This window comes from Archocentrus centrarchus, chromosome 12 (assembly GCF_007364275.1).
Source record: "Archocentrus centrarchus isolate MPI-CPG fArcCen1 chromosome 12, fArcCen1, whole genome shotgun sequence".
Lineage (NCBI taxonomy): Eukaryota > Metazoa > Chordata > Actinopteri > Cichliformes > Cichlidae > Archocentrus > Archocentrus centrarchus.
This window is the reverse complement of record NC_044357.1, coordinates 25,809,630-25,829,390: the sequence shown is the minus strand read 5'-3', so window position 1 is coordinate 25,829,390 and position 19,761 is coordinate 25,809,630. Positions and strand designations below refer to the sequence as shown.

At 47.1% G+C, this 19,761-nt stretch overlaps 1 protein-coding gene across 2 annotated transcripts; it reads left to right on the top strand.

The window, feature by feature from the left end:
* Positions 1-1,983: 1,983 nt before the first annotated feature.
* On the top strand, positions 1,984-17,494 carry zer1 (zyg-11 related, cell cycle regulator). Of its 2 annotated transcripts, none has more exons than XM_030742571.1 (16): positions 1,984-2,166; positions 4,076-4,289; positions 4,370-4,520; positions 5,530-5,984; positions 8,716-8,889; positions 8,983-9,097; positions 9,195-9,341; positions 9,426-9,599; positions 9,965-10,180; positions 10,659-10,700; positions 11,230-11,349; positions 11,573-11,688; positions 11,781-11,969; positions 12,051-12,148; positions 12,334-12,436; positions 12,575-17,494. In XM_030742571.1, the coding sequence occupies exons 2-16, from the start codon at positions 4,123-4,125 to the stop codon at positions 12,660-12,662; spliced, it is 2,355 nt and encodes a 784-aa protein (XP_030598431.1). In that variant the 5' UTR covers positions 1,984-2,166; positions 4,076-4,122; the 3' UTR covers positions 12,663-17,494. The 2 variants fall into 2 exon arrangements, with proteins under 2 accessions (XP_030598431.1, XP_030598430.1); XM_030742570.1 differs by lacking the exon at positions 1,984-2,166 and adding an exon at positions 2,206-2,680.
* The last annotated feature ends 2,267 nt before the right edge of the window (positions 17,495-19,761 follow it).

The following is a 19,761-nucleotide window of genomic DNA, read 5'->3' as shown; positions in this document are numbered from 1 at the left end:
GAAGATAGCTGATGTAAAAGCAGAGGAGCTGCAGGACTGCACCAATGAATTGTTTTCAGATGAGCTTTGGGCTCACAGGGATCACCTGCACATACACTGAGCTCACAGTCTGACACGTGAACAGCCACCACGGGAACAGGACATGAAATACGCACAAGAAGAGCACACCTGCTTTAAAGAAAAGGTGAGCCTTTTATTGAAGACACAGTCAATCACTGACCTACAGCTTTTTGTAAACCACACTGCTGATAATGTCGGCACAGCGCCTGCTCACAGTCTGCCCCTCGACAGCTGGGGGGGTCGCTGCATGCCAGGCTGCCTGAATCCACACAGTGATGGATTCACAAACATCTGACACCATCTGAAATATGACTGCGGTTTCTGTTGTTGCACTGCAGTGAGGAGTGATAACATGTAGTAGGTCAGGACAAACGAACTTTACAGACAATGAACACACACATGCAAACGTCCTGCACTGTCTCCATCAATCATGGGAAAAAGATTGTAGTTTTTTGAGTAATAAAAAAAGAGAGGATGGATGAAAATGACAGTCTGATGGAAACACCTCACGTTTTGGGTCTGTTCCACTGAGAAGAACCTCGGTTCACACAGAGGACGAAGGTCATTCAGGCTGGGGTCGCTGATCCTACCGACCGAGTAAACAGGAAATAATACAAAATAAAAACATTACACAAAACAGAACAAGCAAATAGCTCCGACAGCAGGGAAGCTCATTCTGTAATTGAATCATTTCAGTATTTCTTTATTTTTAAAAGTTTTCTATTTATTAGTCTTATTTTTGTATTTCATCTGTTTTAAAGCTTGTGGCAGTTTTGGCCCTCCATACTCAGGAGCAGTTTTTCTTTAAATGGAATCATTTAATAAATATAAATGAGCAGCACATGTTTGTATATGTTTAGCCTCCAGGCTTTACTGAGACGGCCGCAGAGAGCTGTTTAGGTTTAACAGCGTTTCTCTACACGTGTGCAGGCGTGGCCAGATATTTAGATAATTACTGATAATTACATTAAGTTCATGCAAAGAGTTAATATTTGCAGTGTCCTTTTCAAGACCTCTGCAGTTCGCTGTCAATCATCTTCTGGGCCAAATCCTGATCGCAGCCGTTCATCCATCGTTAAGGCACGGCGCTCCATCAGAAGCTGTTTTGGTGCCATTCTTTATTCATGGCTGTGCTCTTGGACAAACTTCCACTCCTTTAGATGAGAAGCAGGCCCACACATGAATGGTCCCAGGGTGCTTTACCGCTGGCACAACAGAAATGATGGCAGCACTCACCTTTCCTTCTCCAGGCGCACCAAACAATCGAAAAGGGGCTTTATCAGAGAAGGTGACGTTCCCCGGTCCTCAGCAGTCCAGTCCCCGCACTTTGTGCAGAATATCAGCCTGTCCTTGATGCTTTTCCTGGAGAGGAGCGGCTGAGAGAGGCAGGGTAAACCCCGGACAGGCCAGCCTGTCCCAGCGCCAACACAGAGGCAGACACCCATTTAGTTTGTTAGTTAACCTAACCCCACTAACTGCATGAAACCAGAGTACCACACAAACACAGTGAGAACATGCAAACACAGAGAAAGACCCCAGCGGTGGATTCGAACCCAGGACCTTCTTGCTGTGAAGCAACAGAATAATGATTTCAAACAGTACCCATTTAAAGCACCTCCCTCCTTTTAAAGCATCCGATCTGCTATTCTGACTCAGTGTGACGGAGCGATCAGCAGCAGCTACACTCTCACCTGTGTTAACGAGTCTCTGAAATGAAATAGTTTTGGGGGGATTTAGTTCATGCTCGTGGCACAGACAGACTTTGCAGCTGATTACAGGTAAACCTGATCACTCTTCAGCACATCTCTGCAAACTGCCATCATAAAACCTGGCGCAGCAAATTGTGTGAAAACCGGTACGTCAGAGGGCCGTGATGGGGAGACGGGGACTCGAACCCGCTCCCCTTTCGTAGGTGGCGGAAGTACACCTGGCTGCTGGCTGCCGCCCACCTCGGAGCGGAGAAGAAGAAGAGGAGTTGTAGAAGTAGCAGGAGGCGGAGTCTGTTTGTTGACATCGGGCGAAATCGAAAATCAGATGAGTGAAGGCTGCTGAGACTTCATCCGTCTGCCGCTACCGCCGAGCCGCGAAACCTCGGCGAGAGCTGAGGTAGGAGCCCGGCGGGGGAGCCCGGCACTCCGCGGCCGCTGTCCTGCGCTCGGAGCCCGGCTCACGCACACACACGGACACACACACACACATACACACACGGAGCTCCGCGCTAGCTCCTCCGGCTAATTCTGCTAGCATCGTAGCATAGGGGAAAGTCATCGTTAGCTTTGAGCTAATGGTTACCCTGCGTTAGAGCTAAACTCGGAGTAACAAGCCCTGTCGGTGCTGCTCGGGCCTGCCGCTGCTCGGTAACAGCTGCTCGGTGTTTTCAGCGTTACTGCTGTTAAAGGAAATTATCGTGCAGGGAGGCAGCTGCTAAGCTAGCTCGCTAACTCGGTATCAGCCAGGGTCCATTGCTGTGTGTTTGGCTAACTCACCAGAAAAAACCCTGAAAGCTGGAGCTCAGGCTCAGCCCGGCAGCAGCACCGATGACCTTTCAGCGCTGACACGGTGAATGTGTTCGTTAGTGGGTGAGGAGCTGCTAACTGCTAACGTGTGTGTGCAGATGCAGGTAAGAGTAAACACGCTGTGACAGCAGTGAGGCCCTTTAACACAAACATGACCATTTCACTGACAGCACACACACAGACACACACTGATCTCAGCTCAGGTCTCAGGTGTTTGGACCTGATCTCGTTATTTACCTGCTGAACATCAACTACAGCTTCAAAAATTAATTTGATTAAATATAAAATTTCAGGCAGAGCAAACTGTTTAAAAAGTGTCAGGTGTTGTGATGAGTAATTACAGCAATAACCCTACAGGGCAGTCTCAGGTCATCAGGGTAAAAAAAACGGGACAAAATGAACCCAGAGGCTACAGGAAATCTGGGGGGAAAATAAAAGCAATACTGCAATAAGATGGATTAATTTTTAACTTTGGTTATTCTGTTTGTCACCCATTGAACTGTAATTAAAGTGTCAGCATCTTTAAATATATAATGTTTCAAGAATGATTGTGCTGTCTCGGATCTGAGGCCACAGACTGAGTTTGGAGCGTGTTGTGGGGTTAATCTGCAGGCCTCCGTCTGCTGCTGTTTGATGAGAAATGTTTTTGCATGTGCATGCAGCACTGCTGATAACCATTCACCAATAAAAGGATGCAAGCAAACCAAATGACTGCTTCAGATGTAATACAGATTAGATGCGGTTTCTAGAATAAACACTTATGACCAATAAAGTCCTGCAGTTACCTGATAGGTCGAATGTAGTAACAGAGTTTCTTTGACCTTCTAACAAAATAAAATCACCAGTTGTCTTAATCAAAAGGCCATAAATAACAGGAAAATGCTCAGTCTGGACCCCCACGCTCAGAGTGTTCTGGAACACAATCTCATTGTATGTCTTGATGTATAATGACAATAAATTCTTCTTGATTCTTGAACTTTATATAGTGCTAAATTAAAACAGTCGCCTGAAGCTGCTTTGTATTGTGGGTAAAGACCCTAAAATAACACAGAGAAAACCCAACAGTCCAAACGACCCCCTATGAGCAGCACTTGGTGACAGTTTGAAGGAAAAACTCCCTTTAACAGGAAGAAACCTCCAACAGAACCAGGCTCAGGGAGGGGGGTCATCTGCTGAGACAGGGTGGGGGTGAGGGCAGAGAGACAGGTCATCCCCCAAAGGTCAAACCCTGAGCATCATTAAAAAAAAAAAAAGAAGCTAAAATTAGTTGCTAAGGATCCCTGATTGGCTGCTTCGTGTAAGATGAATGTGGATGGAAATAGTTCAGATAACTCCAGTGACTGAGGTGAATCTCAACCTTTGGGCTGGTCTGTGTATTAAAGCTGTCACTGAGTAAATTTGGGGGTGTTGGGGAAAACACTGTGCTCTGGTTTAAGGGGTTACAAAGGGAACTGTTTTTCTTTTCTTTCATAGAAGTGCTGCACCCTCTGTCCTCACAGGTCCCCTGCACTGCCCCGTCTGGATCTGAGTCGGAGAAGAGGCGAACATGGCAGCCAAAGCAGGAGACAACCCCGACAGCCTCATGACTCTGGCGACCGTCTTCTGCCTGAGGAACCTGAGGAAGACCATGTGCTACCAGGGCTTCAGGAACAAGCTGTGCCTGCGCTCGGACATCTTCCTCCCCAGTGAGATCTGTGACAAGCTGGTGAACACGTGAGTGACCGTCTGAAGGGTCAGCCTGTCGTGCAGAGAGTCCGTGTGTGGAAGAGGCTTTTAACTGTAGTTTCTTACAGATACATGGAGCTGGTCCACACAGACAGCAACTTTGAACCAGAGGAGAGCTTCTTCCAGCTCTTCTCAGACCCCCGAAGCACCAGACTGACCCGGGTGCAGCTCAGAGAGGACTTTGTACAGGACAGAGATCTGGAGGCCATCAAAAAACAGGTGGGAGGCAGCTGGGCTTCTTGCAGGTTCTCATCCATCAGGTTTCTTCAGTTGTAAAAGCTGATGGGGAGGCCCAGGTACTCAACCTGTGGATCTCACAAAACTGGTTTAAATAACATTATAAGGGACAAGAAAAAACCCTGAATAAGATGGAGTCAGAGATACTTTATTTATCCATACATTCCTGCATTACAGCAGCCAAAACATTAAACACACTGAGATGGATGAGCTCTGAGAGCGCAGTGAGTGCAGTTTGTGCTCTCAGTGTTACTGTGCATGGATTCAGGACTCAGTCCGGGTCACATTAACTGCTGCAGGGATGCGTCGTTGTTATTCATCGAGGGAGTTCTTCTTTAATTGCTTGTGTTTACATGCAGCCATCAGCTGATGCAGAAGCTGCTGCAGGATCCTGCAGGTCGTCAAAAAGTCTCAAATTAAAAGCAAAATAAGGTCTAAAAGTCCGTGAAAATGTGCTGTACGTATTAAATTGTTAGGTGCTGTTTGAGCCTGGTTTAAAAACATCACAGCCAATCAGATTCAGTCATTTTTACGGTGTTTGCTCGGTGCTGCTGCTGTATCATCGTGCACAGTGACGTAGGTCAGAATGTTACTGTGCACGATGGCCCTGGAAGGACGGCCGTTAAATATAAAATGACTGAAAACAGCAGAAAACTATATTCAGCTCTGCTGTGGTGTCTGAGGATCGTTAGCTACATCTGTGAGGAAGGGATCCTGTTTGTCACTTGACCTTTGACCTCAGTAAAAACATTCCTGCTGAGGGTATGATGTCAGACTCTAGTCTCAAGTCTAATTGGATAAAATATGATGTTCATGTTATAAATTATGATCAAAGGGGACACAAAGCTGGGGGGGGGGGGGGGTCAGTGGGATCACAGTTTGTGTCCTGAGCTGCTCACACCTGCAGTCCCTGCTGAAATGTCTGTGAACAGGGAAACCCCGTCTGACAGCACTGACGGTGACCCTCACTAATCACCGCCTCTGTGTGCAGGACCTGATCGAGCTCCACCTCACCTACTGCAACAGCCTGTCGTCCCGCAGCCTGAAGGCGCTGTCCTGCTTCCGCGACACCTTGGTGTCTCTCTGCCTCTTCGGCTGCAGCAACATCTTCTACAAGAAGTGCGGCGCCCCGCTCGCCTGCAACGAGGACACGGACGATGACGAGGAGGAGAGCCCCGCCTCTCGGCAAGCTTTAGAGACTGACTTTAACTTCCAGGGCTTCAACCGGCTCCGGCTGCTCAACCTGGGCGGCCTGCCGAAGGAGCTGGACCCCGAGACGCTGCTCAAACCCCTGAAGTCACTCACCTCGCTAGATCTGTCCAGTGTACAGTTACTGGGGACATCTTTCCTCACCCAGTGGAGGGACAGGCTGGCCTCTCTTGTTCTCTACAATGTGGACCTATCCGAGGAGCTGATCAGCACAGTTTTGGAGCTCGTTAATCTCAGGTAAGGTTTTTTCCATTAAACATTAACACTTTGTGCTTTTTAAAATTATTTTTCCTCCATATTTGAGCCCTGATAACTTCGTGAGTACGGGAGATGCTGAAGCTCAGTCTGCCTGTGACAGTGTGAGGGACAGTCTGGGTTTTTCCTCCAGCGAGTCCTGAGATCAGCATCATTGGATAAAAATGAGTCTGGAAACTCTGATAGGTGTGATATGTTCAGACTAGAGAACACATGAACACCATCTTCCCGCCGTAAGCTGCAGTCACAGGAATTAAAATCATATTTTAATCCTCGGAGCGTCAGGAAGGGCATCCAGCATGGAAATCTGCCAAATCAAACACGGGGGTCCATCTGCTGTGCTGAGTCTTGTGAAAAAGGCGGCAGTTGAAGGACATCTTTAGAAAATGGACTCGCAGATAGACGATGAGCCTGAGATCAAACTGTAGGAAGAAAGGAGAGCGTTCCTAACGTCAGACGTTTCCGTACGCTCACCGTGAGGATCTCATGGTAAAATGATTTGTTTGTTCTGTTTCTACCTTTAGCTGGGATGTTACATCTTTAATGACTTTAAAACCACGTCTGAATTTATTTTGGATTTTCTTTGGTCCACTCAGGGTCAAAGGTGTACTAACACCCTCTAATATTTGGGTAAATGTCCCTGAGCGAGTTGCACCTCAAAGTGACACTTTTGGTAGCCTTCAGCAAGCTTCTGGAAGAATTTTGGATGGATATTTGATCCCCCTTCTTGGCAGCATTGGTAAAGTTCATCAGGGCTTTGGGAAGGCCGTTCCAGAAGCTGGGATCATCGTCCCGTTGGAACAGCTTTGTTTGAACAGCTTTGTTTGAACCGTTTAGCTGCTGATTTTCGGTGAAGTTGCAGAGTTTGGTGTTAGTCCTCCTCCTTCGTTATTCCATCCACTTTGTGTGACGTACCAGTGACAGCAAAACAGCCCCACAGCGTGATGTTACCGCCACCATGCTTACAGCTGCTACAGTGCTCTTAGGTTATACCTGCTGTCATTTTCAATTCAATTTTATTTATATAGCACCAAATCACAGCAAACAGTCGCCTCAAGGTGCTTTGTATTGTGGGTAAAGACCCTACAATAATACAGAGAAAACCCAACAGTCAAAACGACCCCCTATGAGCAGCACTTGGTGACAGTGGAAAGGAAAAACTCCCTTTAACAGGAAGAAACCTCCATCAGAACCAGGCTCAGGGAGGGGGGGTCATCTGCTGAGGGGGGAGAGACAGAATCATAATAACTAATGATTAAATGCAGAGTGGTTATAAACAAAGTAAATAAGGTGAATGAAATGAAACAGTGCATCATGGGAACCCCCCAGCAGCCTAGGTCTATAGCAGCATAACTAAGGGAGGGTTCAGGGTCACCTGATCCAGCCCTAACTATAAGCTTGATCAAAAAGGAAAGTTTTAAGCCTAATCTTAAAAATAGAGAGGGTGTCTGTCTCCCGAGTCTGTCTCTGTCATTGTGGCCGAACAGCTCAGTCGCTGTCTCGTCTGACCGTAAAGCTTTTCTCCAGCAGACATTTGGCTCGTCCATGTGAGGAGCTGCAAATGTCAGCAGGGCTCGAAGGTGTTTATTTTGGAGCAGGAGCGTCCTTCTTGGTCGGCACCCTCAGTCCATGGAGATGTAAAACTTGCTTCACTGTGGGCGGTGATGCTGGTGTTTCACCTGTTTCTAGTCAGGCTCGAGCCTCGGTGGTTCCTTGGTTGTTCCTGAACAGCCTGACCAGTTTCCTCCCATCTGAGGGTGACCGTTTGGGTCTGTTGTGGTGAGAGCTGGAGAGAGCGAAGTGAGAAAGTGACAATGTCGATTTATTAGTGGAGTAATGCTCCCATTCTCACCTACACCTGTGAGTGGTGGGTGGTGTCTGGAAAGAATAAGAAATGAGCTTCCTATGAGGGGTGAAGGGTGAGCCCTCGAGCCAGGGTGAGGAGCCTGGTCATTTGAGAGGTGCTCAGAGCAGAGCTGCTGCTCCTTCACATTAGGGTGGGTGCATGTGGAACCATTGAGGTGGGATTCTGGATGCAGATCAGGACACTCAGAGTTTATGTCTCTGAGTATACAAAGACTTGCAGAGTTTCTAGTTTTGATGCTTTCACACTAAACTTCGATCCAATGATCAGCTATGCTGTGTCAGGTCTGCCCCCTCAGTTCTAACAGCACCCTGACACAGCTGTACACCTCATACACTCACATACACCAACACATGCACCCATCATATCACTGACAAGTCAGGGGAGGGACGGCGGGTCGTCCTACACCACTATTTCCTACACCTTGCCTGGGGTGGGAGTCAGATGGTGGTGTGGGGGCCGGGCTGGCAGCATCCTGGGGTCGCTACTGGCCCCGGAGGGGGGGTTTCCATTTGCCTCCCTTCTTTTTTTACTGGTGCCGTAGAAGCCGTTGTGGTTTCTACACGTGCTCTATCCTCTTATGTTTTTCTAATTTCTTCTCCTTTTTCTTTTTTCTTTCTTGCTGTCAACTCTGGCATTACATCTACATTTATGTGGAAAATAAATAATGACTCAAATAAAAGGAAAAACATGACCAAGCTGAGCCTGTGGAGAAGCTCTTCTTAGAAGAACAAATATGTTTGGGACAGCAGAGCATTCAGATCATATTTCTGCCTGTAAAACCTGTCAGACTAGACGGGCTTTAAACAGAAAGACAAATAGTTACTGATGAAGTTCCTCCTCCTTCAGGCATCTCGACATCTCACAGGAGAGCAGGCGGATCTCAAAATTTAAGATGACCAAGAAAATCCTGACGGCCATCGTCCAGCGTCTGGTGCACCTGGCGTCTCTGGACATCTCAGGTCACATCATGCTGGACAACTGTACGGTTCCACACTTTGAAGAAGCGATGGGGCGTCCGAGGTGGGTGACTATGAGTGGAGGCCCGAGTCTCCCGTAATTTACCCTCAGATTATAAACGAGGTTCTTAACGAGCCACACTTTTCTCTCCTTTAGCATCGAACCGTGCAAGAGCAGCATCTACCCCTTCCAGGAGCTGAAGAGGCCCCTGCAGTTTCTGGGCTTGTACGACACCACCCTCTGTAATGTGACACACATCCCTGCCTATAAGGTACCTGAACCTGAGCTTCCTTTGAGCGATCAAACCAAGCTGCATGATTATTTTGAAGTTTTACTGATCGAATCTTTGTGTTTCTGGACGTTTTCAGGTGGCTGGATCAAAGAATGAAGACCAGGTCCTGAACGCTATCGAGGCTTACACCGAGTTACGTCCCGAGCTGGCCCACAGAGCCATCAATCAGCTGTTCGACATCGCCCGGATACAACATTGCAGCCAGCTGCTGCGCGCTCTGCAGGTATGACTTCAGGTCCTTCCTCGATGACTTCCTGTGAACATCTGCCTCTCATTCCTCTCCTGAAAGCGTCGTCCTTCTTTGCAGCTCGTCATAGCAGCACTGAAGTGCCATAAATACGATAAGAGCATCCAGGTGACGGGCAGCGCCGCTCTTTTCTACCTGACCAACATGGATTACCGCAGCAATCAGAGCGTGCGGTTACGGCGGGAGGTCATTCAGGTGGTGCTGAATGGGATGGAGCACTACCAGGAGGTCACTGTAAGTCCAGCATCAGCCCCACAGACCAGGTGCAGCTTGTGCCTCAGATGCCATCTTTATTAAGATTTTGGTAGAATTTTGTGGTCAGTGTGATCCAAAGCCACGTTAAGGTCTAACAGAAGAGCCCTGAAACCTTCAGCTGCTCCAGGATCTGTGTCTGAAACACGTTCTCTAGAACTTCAGGCAGAATCAGGAGATCGGAGATGGGTCGGAAAATGTTCAGGTTATTTTTTGAAAGCTTGTTAATCTTCCAGGAAATCAGTTGAAACCGAAAATGCAGAGTGAAGTCATTATATATTTAGAGTCCTCCTCTTTCAGGCCTCTTTGATGTGATTGGTGAATCAATGTGCTCCCTCTCCTCCCAGGTCCAAAGGAACTGCTGCTTGACTCTGTGCAACTTCAGCATCCCCGAGGAGCTCGAGTTCCAGTACAGCCGGGTCAACCAGCTGCTGCTGAAGATCCTGGAGCCGGCCCGGCAGGACGAGTCCATCCAGAGGATCGCCGTGCACCTCTGCAATGCTTTGGTCTGCCAGGTGGACAACCATCATAAGGAGGCCGTGGGGAAGATGGGATTCGTCAGGGTAAAAAAAAGAAGCTTCTGAGTTGATTGGTTGGTTGAGTGTTGGTTATTCAGGAACAGCCTCAGCGCAGAGCTCAGGCCTGTTACTTACTGCCGGTCAAGGTCAGCGGCAGGAGCTGCTGTTATCTAACGAGCTTATTTTTGGTGTGGCAGGAAACCAAAGCTGTGTGAACACACTGAGAGCATGCGATGACAGCAGTGCAGATATTTCAGATCAGAGCTCAGCTCTTTGGCCATGTTTGGTACAAGAACTCTGTAATCAGTAATTTTATACCATGGCACTCACCACAGTGTCGTATCTGTGGCACACACCTTATTTTTCTGTATTTCATGATAACTTAAAGCAAACCTGGAAGTGAGGGTATCCTTCAGGACTGCTGCTGCGTTGCCTCAGGGTTGCTCCTCTGCAGTGTTGCTCCATTTCCTCACGTTTGTCTGAAATCAGCTGCAGCTTATTCATAATTTTTTCTCGTTCACAGACGATGCTGAATCTAATTCAGAAGAAACTGCAGGACAGAATGGTGAGTTTCCCTGCTTCCTCCTTCAGGTTGTTACAGATTTATTTGTGGCTGTAGTGCCTGAGCCCGGCCGGCGCTCTCACTGCTGCAAACGGAGTAAAGTTAACGAGCTCTGCAGGGCTCGCAGGACGGCGGCTCCCGCTCCACGGCAGCCTGCTTCATCATTCAAACCTTTGTATCCTCTGTGGTCCGGATCAGTAATTGTGACCACGCTGTTACACTGAGCTGCCTTTGTAATATCAGTGAAACAAAGTGGGGTATTTAATTTTGAAAGAACATTGACCCTTTTCTTTATATTCCCGAATGTGAACATGAGTTATGAGGTAACAGCTGCTGTTCCTCTGTCCGTGCTCCACATCTGCTCCAAATCTCCTGAAATCCAGATGTTGTAATCTTACTGAGAAGCAGACAATCGGCCCTGAAATGATGTCACTTCCTGCTGGTGGAGGGAAGAAGCAGACCGTCATCATCATCGTTCAAATTCAGAATAACCTTTATCTTTATTTTAAAGCAGATGTTGTGTGTGTCTCAGTGTGACCAGGTGATGGAGTTCTCCTGGAGCGCTCTGTGGAACATCACAGACGAGACGCCCGACAACTGCCAGATGTTTCTCAACTGTCGGGGCATGAGCCTCTTCCTGGAGTGCCTCCAGGTGAGTCCGGGCTGCACCTGTCGCTCTGGGAAGCATAAAGATGATGAAGAAGAGGCGAAGCCGGCCTGTTTTGCTTCTTTCAAAGAGTGCTTATAGCTTCACTTCTGATGTTGCCAGTTTGGTCTTAATGAACACTCACCAGTACGTCGTCCTGTGACTGGAATCATCTTAGAGAATGATGCAATCATTCCTAAATACTTCTGTGTGTTCGATCTCTGTGCAGGAGTTTCCGGACAAACAGGAGCTGCACCGTAACATGTTGGGCCTTCTGGGAAACGTGGCCGAGGTCAAAGCTCTGAGACCTCAGCTGCTCACGCCACAGTTCATCAGCGTGTTCAGGTACCAGGAGCAGAATTACCTGCAGATCCAGGCGGTCCGCCTTTGCTCCCTGCCGTTGGACTCGTCTCTCAGATTCTGCGTTTTCTTTGCAGTAACCTTCTGGACAGTAAGGCCGACGGGATCGAGGTGTCGTACAACGCGTGCGGCGTGCTCTCGCACATCATGTTCGACGGCCCTGAGGTTTGGAAGATGGAGGAGCCGCGTAGAGACTTGGTGATGGAGAAGATGTGGGAGGCCATCCAGAGCTGGGACGTCAGCTCGCGGCGCAACATCAACTACAGGTGATGGGTCACTCAGGCTCACAGCTGCTGGCGGCCTTTCCTCTCTCTGACTTCATTAACAAAGCTCCGGTCCTCTCGCAGGTCGTTCGAGCCCATCCTGCGGCTGCTGCCTCAGAGCATCTCCCCCGTCAGCCAGCACTGGGCCACGTGGGCGCTTTACAACCTGGTGTCGGTTTATCGTGAGTATCAGCGGTGCCGTTCACCTTCTCCAAAGCTGCTCTGAACAGTTTCAGTTTTCAGAGCTGCTTTGAAACCTTTACTCTCTCACTCGTCACCGTGCTGCTCTGTCCTTCACCGCTTTACCTCCGACCTTTGGGCCGGTCCTCTGTCGTCTCACGTCTCATACATTTGTCCCACTCTGCAGCGAGCAAGTACTGCCCTCTGCTGATAAAGGAAGGAGGAATGAATCTTCTGGAGAAAGTTCTGGAGCTGGAGAGCTCGCATCCGGAGACCAAGGACATGGCCCGGTGAGACTGGGCAGCAGCCAGGAGAACTGGTCTCCCTGGATTTTAGCAGAGAGGATGATGAGAAGCTTTTAGTGCCAGTGTGTGAGCAGGAAACACGAGTGCACACAAATCTAACCTGTGATTGTCGTCTTCTTTCAGCAAAGTAATGGAGCACTGTGAAAACTTCAAAGAAGACCCGATGGAGACGAATGCCGGACAGGAGGCGAACGTGGGACAGAGAGGCTGACGCCGCGGGAGCCGTTATTCCCAGTAAACACGGAGAAAACCAACCCGAAGCCCCTCCCGCCGTCATCACCACAAGGGTCAATGTGTGCATTCTTCTTCTCATCCTCCTTCTTTTCTAGAGTTAGGCCGTGTCTCTGACCCTCCTCACAGCAGTTTGTGTTCGACACACAGGAGTGCTGCATGGTGTTTTGTTGTGGGGGTGCTTCCCTCTGCTGCACATCTTCTGTTGGGACGGGTTTGGGGGGTCGTGACTGTTATTTCTCAGTGTGTGCGTGTGAGTGTGCGTTTGCGTGTCAGGTTTAAAACAGCAGAACAAAACAGCCGGAGTGATGCTCGGTTCTCAGCGGACGGCGACGTGAGCCGTCCTCAGCTCGCTGCTGGTAACCCAAAAAAAAAGGCCGCTCGGCGAGTCCTCGGCCTCTGCTCACGCTCGCTCGTGCCAGCGGAGGCGCCGTGGAGCCGTGGGACACATGTACAGTGAATATCTGCCATTGAGTGTGCAGGCTGCAGACCTCTGCGATGGACTTCTTTGTTTATATGTAAATATTCTCTGTGGGTCTCATCCTTTTACTGTGTGTATGTTTTATAATATAACTAAACACTCATGACTTCACGCTGTATTTAAATCTCTAGGTCTGGCTGACTGTGCGGTCAGTGCTGAGAAACTAGACACAGGATGATTCATAGCAGTCCTGGAAACTCTTTAAAGGATCGTTCACATGTAGCTCAGCCTCGCTTCTCTTCTTAAAGGTGCTCGAACTGCAAATGGAGAGTTTGAAGAGTTTAAAACCTTCTAAAATGAGCCAGAATTATGAGCAGGATGTAAAGAAGCAGCGGCTCTGACGTGATGTCCTGCAGAGACATCAACTGAAGCTAAAACGGGGACGGGCTGCACTCCAGTTTGAGCCAAAAGGTGCAGTCGGTCAGTAGCATCCAGTTTTCCTACATTATAAAGCCTCCAGTCTTTCTAATGACCAGCAGGGGGCAGCTTCTCGGGTTGGGGTGAAAACCTGGTTGTAGAGAAATTGAACTTGGGTTCATATCACTGCAGCTCAGTACACAACATCATAGTTATTTCTTCACATTCTGCTGGTATCTCCCATTTTTTAGGTTTTAAACTCTTCAGAGTTTTTAAATTTTTTTTTTTTGGGGGGGGGGTACCTTTAAACGATCTGGTATCTTACTGGAAGCAGCGGTGAGCTTTAAACGAGACGGAGGCTCAGTTCGTCAAAGCAAATACACATTATGGGCTAAAGCATGTGGACATTAAGGTCTCCGGACCTGCAGTGAGCTTCATATCATCTCTTTGCTCTGCAGCAGGAGACGGAGAACTTTGCTTTATTGGAAGCCCCAAAGGAAGGGTATTCAGACCCCACTGCAGCTCCCTCCCTCGCTGTGGGAGTGTTTTGGTCCTAAACTGAGACGGGGGCTTAAAGGATGACTCTAAACAGTCACTGATCACAGACGGTAACAAATGTTCTGGTCGCACTATGAACAGAACAAATGGCGGCGAGCTTACCCTGCATGGGAACCTGATGGCTTGGCTGAACTGTAAATCAAGAGATGGACACAGCCTCTGGTCAAACGTGGTTTTTCTATTGGCCAGCAGGGGGCGACTCGTGTGACACCAGATTATTGAACTCTGTGAGGGGAATAAAACCTGCTTTCCACTCGATCTCTAGCCTCAGTAAACCCTTTGAGGTCTTCCTGATCACATGTTCATTTAGGTCTTATTTAGAGTAAAGTAGACCGTAAAGAAGGGTCTGCTTTCAGGTGAGTCTACCTTTCTGACTGATTTGCTGCCATGTTTGAGTCAGATCCACCATGAGGCTCCAGAAACGGGGCTTTGCAAACCCCTGGGTTTCTACATGAGGACAGTGCCCCACCCAACACAGCAAAAAGGGTGGAGGCACCACTTTGTGGTAGTTTCCAGGCTTTACAGAGCTGAGTTCTCAGGGGGCACACCACTAAATTAGCAAAATGAAACGGCAGTAATCCAGACAGGTGCTGGTTACAGTCAGTATGTTTGTCCAGTCCCTCAGCTCCCTCTGCAGGTACCAAAGTGAGCCCAGACACCTGACCAGGTGCACAATAATGCTGAACACCTGGAAACAGCCTGCTGAGTTCCTCCTACAGGTAGACTCCCATGTCCACATACTTAATCTTTACCACAGCTTTGATGCCGTGTACTGTTATGCTGTGGTGCTAAAGGTCTCGAGAGAACCCAGCCCCCCACCACCCCCACCGGTGCTTCCAGCAGTCCAGATGATACCAAAAGAGACGAGGCTGGAAGATCAACACTTATCCTTTAAGGACACCTGACAGCTCGTTGTGTTCATTGGTCGGTCATCTTGCTGCTAAAATCACTGCTTCACTTAAATCAAACTTTTATTTTGAAAAGCTTATGGGAGGAAAATAAAATGGTGCGTTCACATGTATGTTCGACACTGGGGTGATGGGATCTAAAAATCACATCTGGCTGCTCCAAATTTAGGTGTATGTTTCACCCCACCTCTGCTGATCGTTAAGGTTAAACTAAAAACTCTCCGTCACGTCAATAATCAGCCGAACTCTGAAGGTCCCTGAAGGTGCCCCGTGGGGTTCTCTGAGGGTTCTCGAGGCCTGAAAAACTCGCTGTCCCGTGCTAAGTGAATAACTAAAGAACGTCCCATAAGAACCAGGAAGCAGGAGTTCGTCCTGTTTAAAGTATAAGCTCTACAGCGCCTCTACTGGTGGAAAAACTCCACAGGGTACCTTTAAGATGTCTTTAAACCTGAAGTTCCTTCACTGGCATTTTTCATCTCGTGGCTTTAAAGGTGACTTAAGGAAGTTCTTGTATAAATATGTTCTCAAGTTATTAAGAGAATAAACGGCGTCTGAATGAGAAAAGCTGCTTTTAGATCAGAAACTTCCAAAAAGGAAATTTTACTGTTTTTATGGACTTAAATTCCAAACTGCAGTTTAACTTTAGTTCATTTGACATTAATCACAGTTGGGAGTACCAAACCTGAAAGGCAGCCGAATCAGAAACCCTGCAACAGCCACCAACATCTGGCAGCATCTGGCTGTTTGTGTTCAGTGTGAACGGTGCAGTCGGCATTCGTTTAGAGCGTTTTTCCCAGTTTTCCCAATGAATTTCCTGCTCGATCGGAGCTCTTTGCCCAGCACGACGAGGTTAAAGAATGCTTCGATGTCTGCTGTGACCTCGGTGCCACGCCTTCCCCTCGCTGTGTCTGCAGATGAAGTTTTTGATTAAAGTCAGAGGATGTTGGTTTTTATGCTTCTCTGCAGGCTCCAGCTTTGCTCACTTTCAGTCTGTAAATCCAGTTTTTGTCCCTGCCTCAGTTTAATGTTTTACTTTGATTTTAATAACCTGAACGTGGGCACTTAAACCTCAGTTTGATTTATTTATTTTCAGAAATTAAAAACTTTAATCTGAGAGAATTTCAAAGGCTTTCATGGCAAAACTATAACTTTATGATCTGAAAGAATATTAATGTTTGTCACTGAGATTTATGAAGGTTTTATTGCAAGTTTATGATTTTATCACCTCAAAGAATATTTTGGTGTTTTCTTATAAATTTACTTTAATCACCAAAGAATATCAAAGTTTTTTTCCTCATAAATTTACAAATTAAACTTTAGAGAAGTTTATGACCTAACGTCAGCTTACAACTTTAATCTCAGAATTTTTTTATTGTACCAAAGAATCATTTTTTCATCAGTTTTTTTTTAATAATCTTTAAGTTTTTCTTGCGAAAACTCAGCAAATGTAGAAACAATATTAGTTTGTTATAAATTTACAACATTAATCTCAGATTATTCCTTTTTAGGAGCTTCGTCACCATTAAAATGATTTAGTTTTTTTTTTCTTTCCTGTAAATTTTCAGCTTTAATTTCGGATCTTTTTCTTTGACTTTGAATATTGCAGTTTGTTTTCCTCATAATTCTTTGAAGTGTTTGTTTTTAAAGCTGAAATCTGAGTTGATAATATAACAGATTACCAAAGCTCTCAGAATTTTACCGTTAGCTCCCGTAAAGCTGCCGCTCTAAGCTCAGACATCAGGAGCTGTTCCTGTTCTGCACCTGACCTCTGACCTTTCCCCCTCAGCGCTCCTATCAGGGATTTGTTCAGTGCCGCTTTAATAATGTCCTGGGGGGGGCGGGGGGGTGCTGGCTGCGCCTCCTGTGGTGAAGCAGCGCCGATGCTGTTAGCAGGATTTAGGATTTGGAGTTTGACGCTCCCGGTGCTCCCGGTGCTCCCGGTGCTCCCGGTGCTCCCGGTGCTGGGAGTCCCTCTCAGATGACGCCAGTGAAGGAACGGGCATCAGCGCTCCCGTTTCCCGTGACACCACACGGCCCCCGCGCTCACGAGCCCTGCCGGCTGATGCGCGCTCCCTGGTTCTCGTGTACAGTTTTTCTGATTGGTGCCCGTGTTTTCACCGGCGCGGCGGCGCTGTGAGATGGTTCAGGTGCGGAGGTTTGAAGACGAGGCGCACCTGTTCTCCTCATTTAAGTCTTTGAATGTCTCAAGTCAGAAGAGCTTGTGTGTAGGCCTGATAAGAGAACATTATTCTTGGAGTTTGACTGTTCTTTATATTTATGAAGATGTATGTACTGATAATAATGAAAGGAGAACTGCTGTGTCAGATTTCACTAATTTCCTGTTCCTCCGCGCTCGGTTCTCAGTTTCTTTTGTAACTGCTGATTAAGTTTTATCCAAACTGGAGTGAAGAACTTTGGATCCCGACAGTTTTCCTGATCTCGGTAGCTCCAGGACATTGGTGTAAAAATATGAATAAGCAATAAAGATGGAGTGGTTTAAAAACCTGAGATAAACTCGTGTTTGTTTTATATTCACACAGTAACAGTAACGCACTGCTTCAGTCTCAGGATCACTGAGCTTCTTAAAGGCTTCCCTACGTTGGTGTTTGATGTCCAAAAATCCCAGAGGTGTTCGGAGGTGGGCGGAGCTCAGGTGACTGACGGTGAGGCTGTATATAAAAGATGGACAGATTCTGGATTTAGCATCTTGGCTCCGTTCCAACCAAATAAGGCTCATGTCTGAAAACACAACCGTAGCTGCTAATGGTGACCACTAGTGGGCACTATAACTTCCTCAGTACAAATCACTGCTTCTCCTGCACTCAGGCCAAAGGACCGGGTTCTACTGTTTTCAGTAATTCAGTGAGGTCATCGTGTGATCCCAAAGAAACTTCCCTCATATGTGACTTCAGCAGCTTTATAGATATCTGTTACAGTTAATTCAGTTTTTAATAACATGGCATTAAATCACTTCTATCTAAGGTTACAGTTCTTAAAATACTTTCAGATATACAGATACTCGAAGCAGACTGTTTCTAAGCTGGGCTTTAAAATTGATAGAGACCTGAAATTAGACCGCCAGGTTGGGGCAGTGGTTCAGCCTTGTTTCTATCATTTACGGCAGTTAGCAAAGGTTAAGCCAATTCTTTTAAAGCAGCATTTTGAGATGTGATTCATGCCTTTATTACAACTAGGCTTGATTATTGTAATGCTCTTTACTTTGGAATCAGTCGGTCCTCCCTTAAGCGTCTCCAGTTAGTTCAAAATGCTGCTGCTGGGCTTCTGACTGGCGTTAGGAGCAGGGAGCATGTCACTCCTGTCCTGGCTTCCCTGCACTGGCTGCTTCTACATTTTAGAGTGCAGTTTAAGATTCTTTTACTTGTGTTTAAATGTTTGCATGAGCTGGCTCCATCCTATCTTTCTGAGCTACTTAATCCATATCTCCCAACTCGCTGCTTCAGATCAGCTGATCAGCTGTTCTCAGAGGTACTGAGGTCAAAACTGAAGCACAGAGCAGATGGAGCTTTTAGTATTATTGCCCCTAAATTATGGAATGACTTGCCATTACACATTAGGAGTGCCCCTTCATTGTCAACCTTCAAAACCCTTTTAAGACACATTTTTATTCATGAGATTCTTATTGTCTGTTTTTATTGCTTTTTGTTTGTATTTTTGATGTTTTTCTTGATTTATTGTGCAGCACTTTGTTGCAGTTTCTGCTTTTAAAGTGCTTTAAAAATGAATAAAGTAAGTAAAGATAAACAGTAAAATAAAACTCTGATCTCAGGTTAAAACTGCTACATCATCAGCAGGTTTTAGGACTCTCAGAAAAATAATTTCCTCATGCTCTTCATGTTTATCTGGCAAAGATTTTTGTGCCTCCTCACTTGGGAACAGCACTAGGAGTACGCTGGCATGTGGCCCAGCCTGTGGTTTGGAGATGCTGGCACTAACTACAAGACAGGAGGCCGAGCTGGAGGTGTTCAGAGCTTCATCAGGAGGGACTGCTCGGGCTCAGATGGTCTGACTGTGCAGAGGAGGGAGAGTGGATGTACCCTCCTAACCCAGAAGAATTATTTTAGATTTAGGACAAAAGGAGGAGGATAAACTGTTCACTTGCTCCCTAATAAATCTCACCCACTAACAGGTGCCACGATGAGGAGATAATCAGTGGTCATAATGTTATATCTGATGGGTGTAGATTGCATAAATGGTGCTTGATGTAGAGGTCTCAGAGGAGGATGCTGGGATAGAGGGAGATGGAGGAAGATGATCTGCTGTGGCGCCCCCTAAAGGGAAGAAGATAGACTGCAGTTCCTCTGTGAGTGATATCCAACCTTTCACTCTGTTATAACAATGAGTTATTTATGTATGTTAATGAAGACAGCAGGTCCAGTTCAGGGACTCCAGCTGGCTGAGGAGAAGCCTAGCAGGCAGCTAGCAGCTACAGACACCTGTGTCACCATCCACCTGTCAGCCAGATAGGCCACGCCCCTAATAATGCAAATTTGAAACAGGTGAGTTATAAAGTAATTCACTCCTCAGTACAGTGGTGGGGGTGAGTGTGGGTGTCAGTGTCAGCTGACCATCACAGTTTTTGGAGCAGGCTGTAAACATGTTTGTTTGTTTGTCTGTTTGTTTGTTGGGGGGTGACTCGCTGCTGGAGCCTCTGCCGGACGTTAGAGGAACTGCAGGTATCGCTTCTGTTCCCCTTGCAGCCACCCTGTGGAAAAATCCTGGAAGCTGACAGGATGCAGGTGGAGGATGGAGGAGCA

Excerpts from the sequence above, each read along its gene's own strand:
- zer1 (XM_030742571.1), top strand. The coding sequence starts at position 4,123 with ATGGCAGCCAAAGCAGGAGACAACCCCGACAGCCTCATGACTCTGGCG. Across the intron at positions 9,600-9,964 it reads AGCACTACCAGGAGGTCACT|GTCCAAAGGAACTGCTGCTT; the intron begins GTAAGTCCAGCA and ends CTCTCCTCCCAG. Across the intron at positions 10,701-11,229 it reads AGAAACTGCAGGACAGAATG|TGTGACCAGGTGATGGAGTT; the intron begins GTGAGTTTCCCT and ends TGTGTGTCTCAG.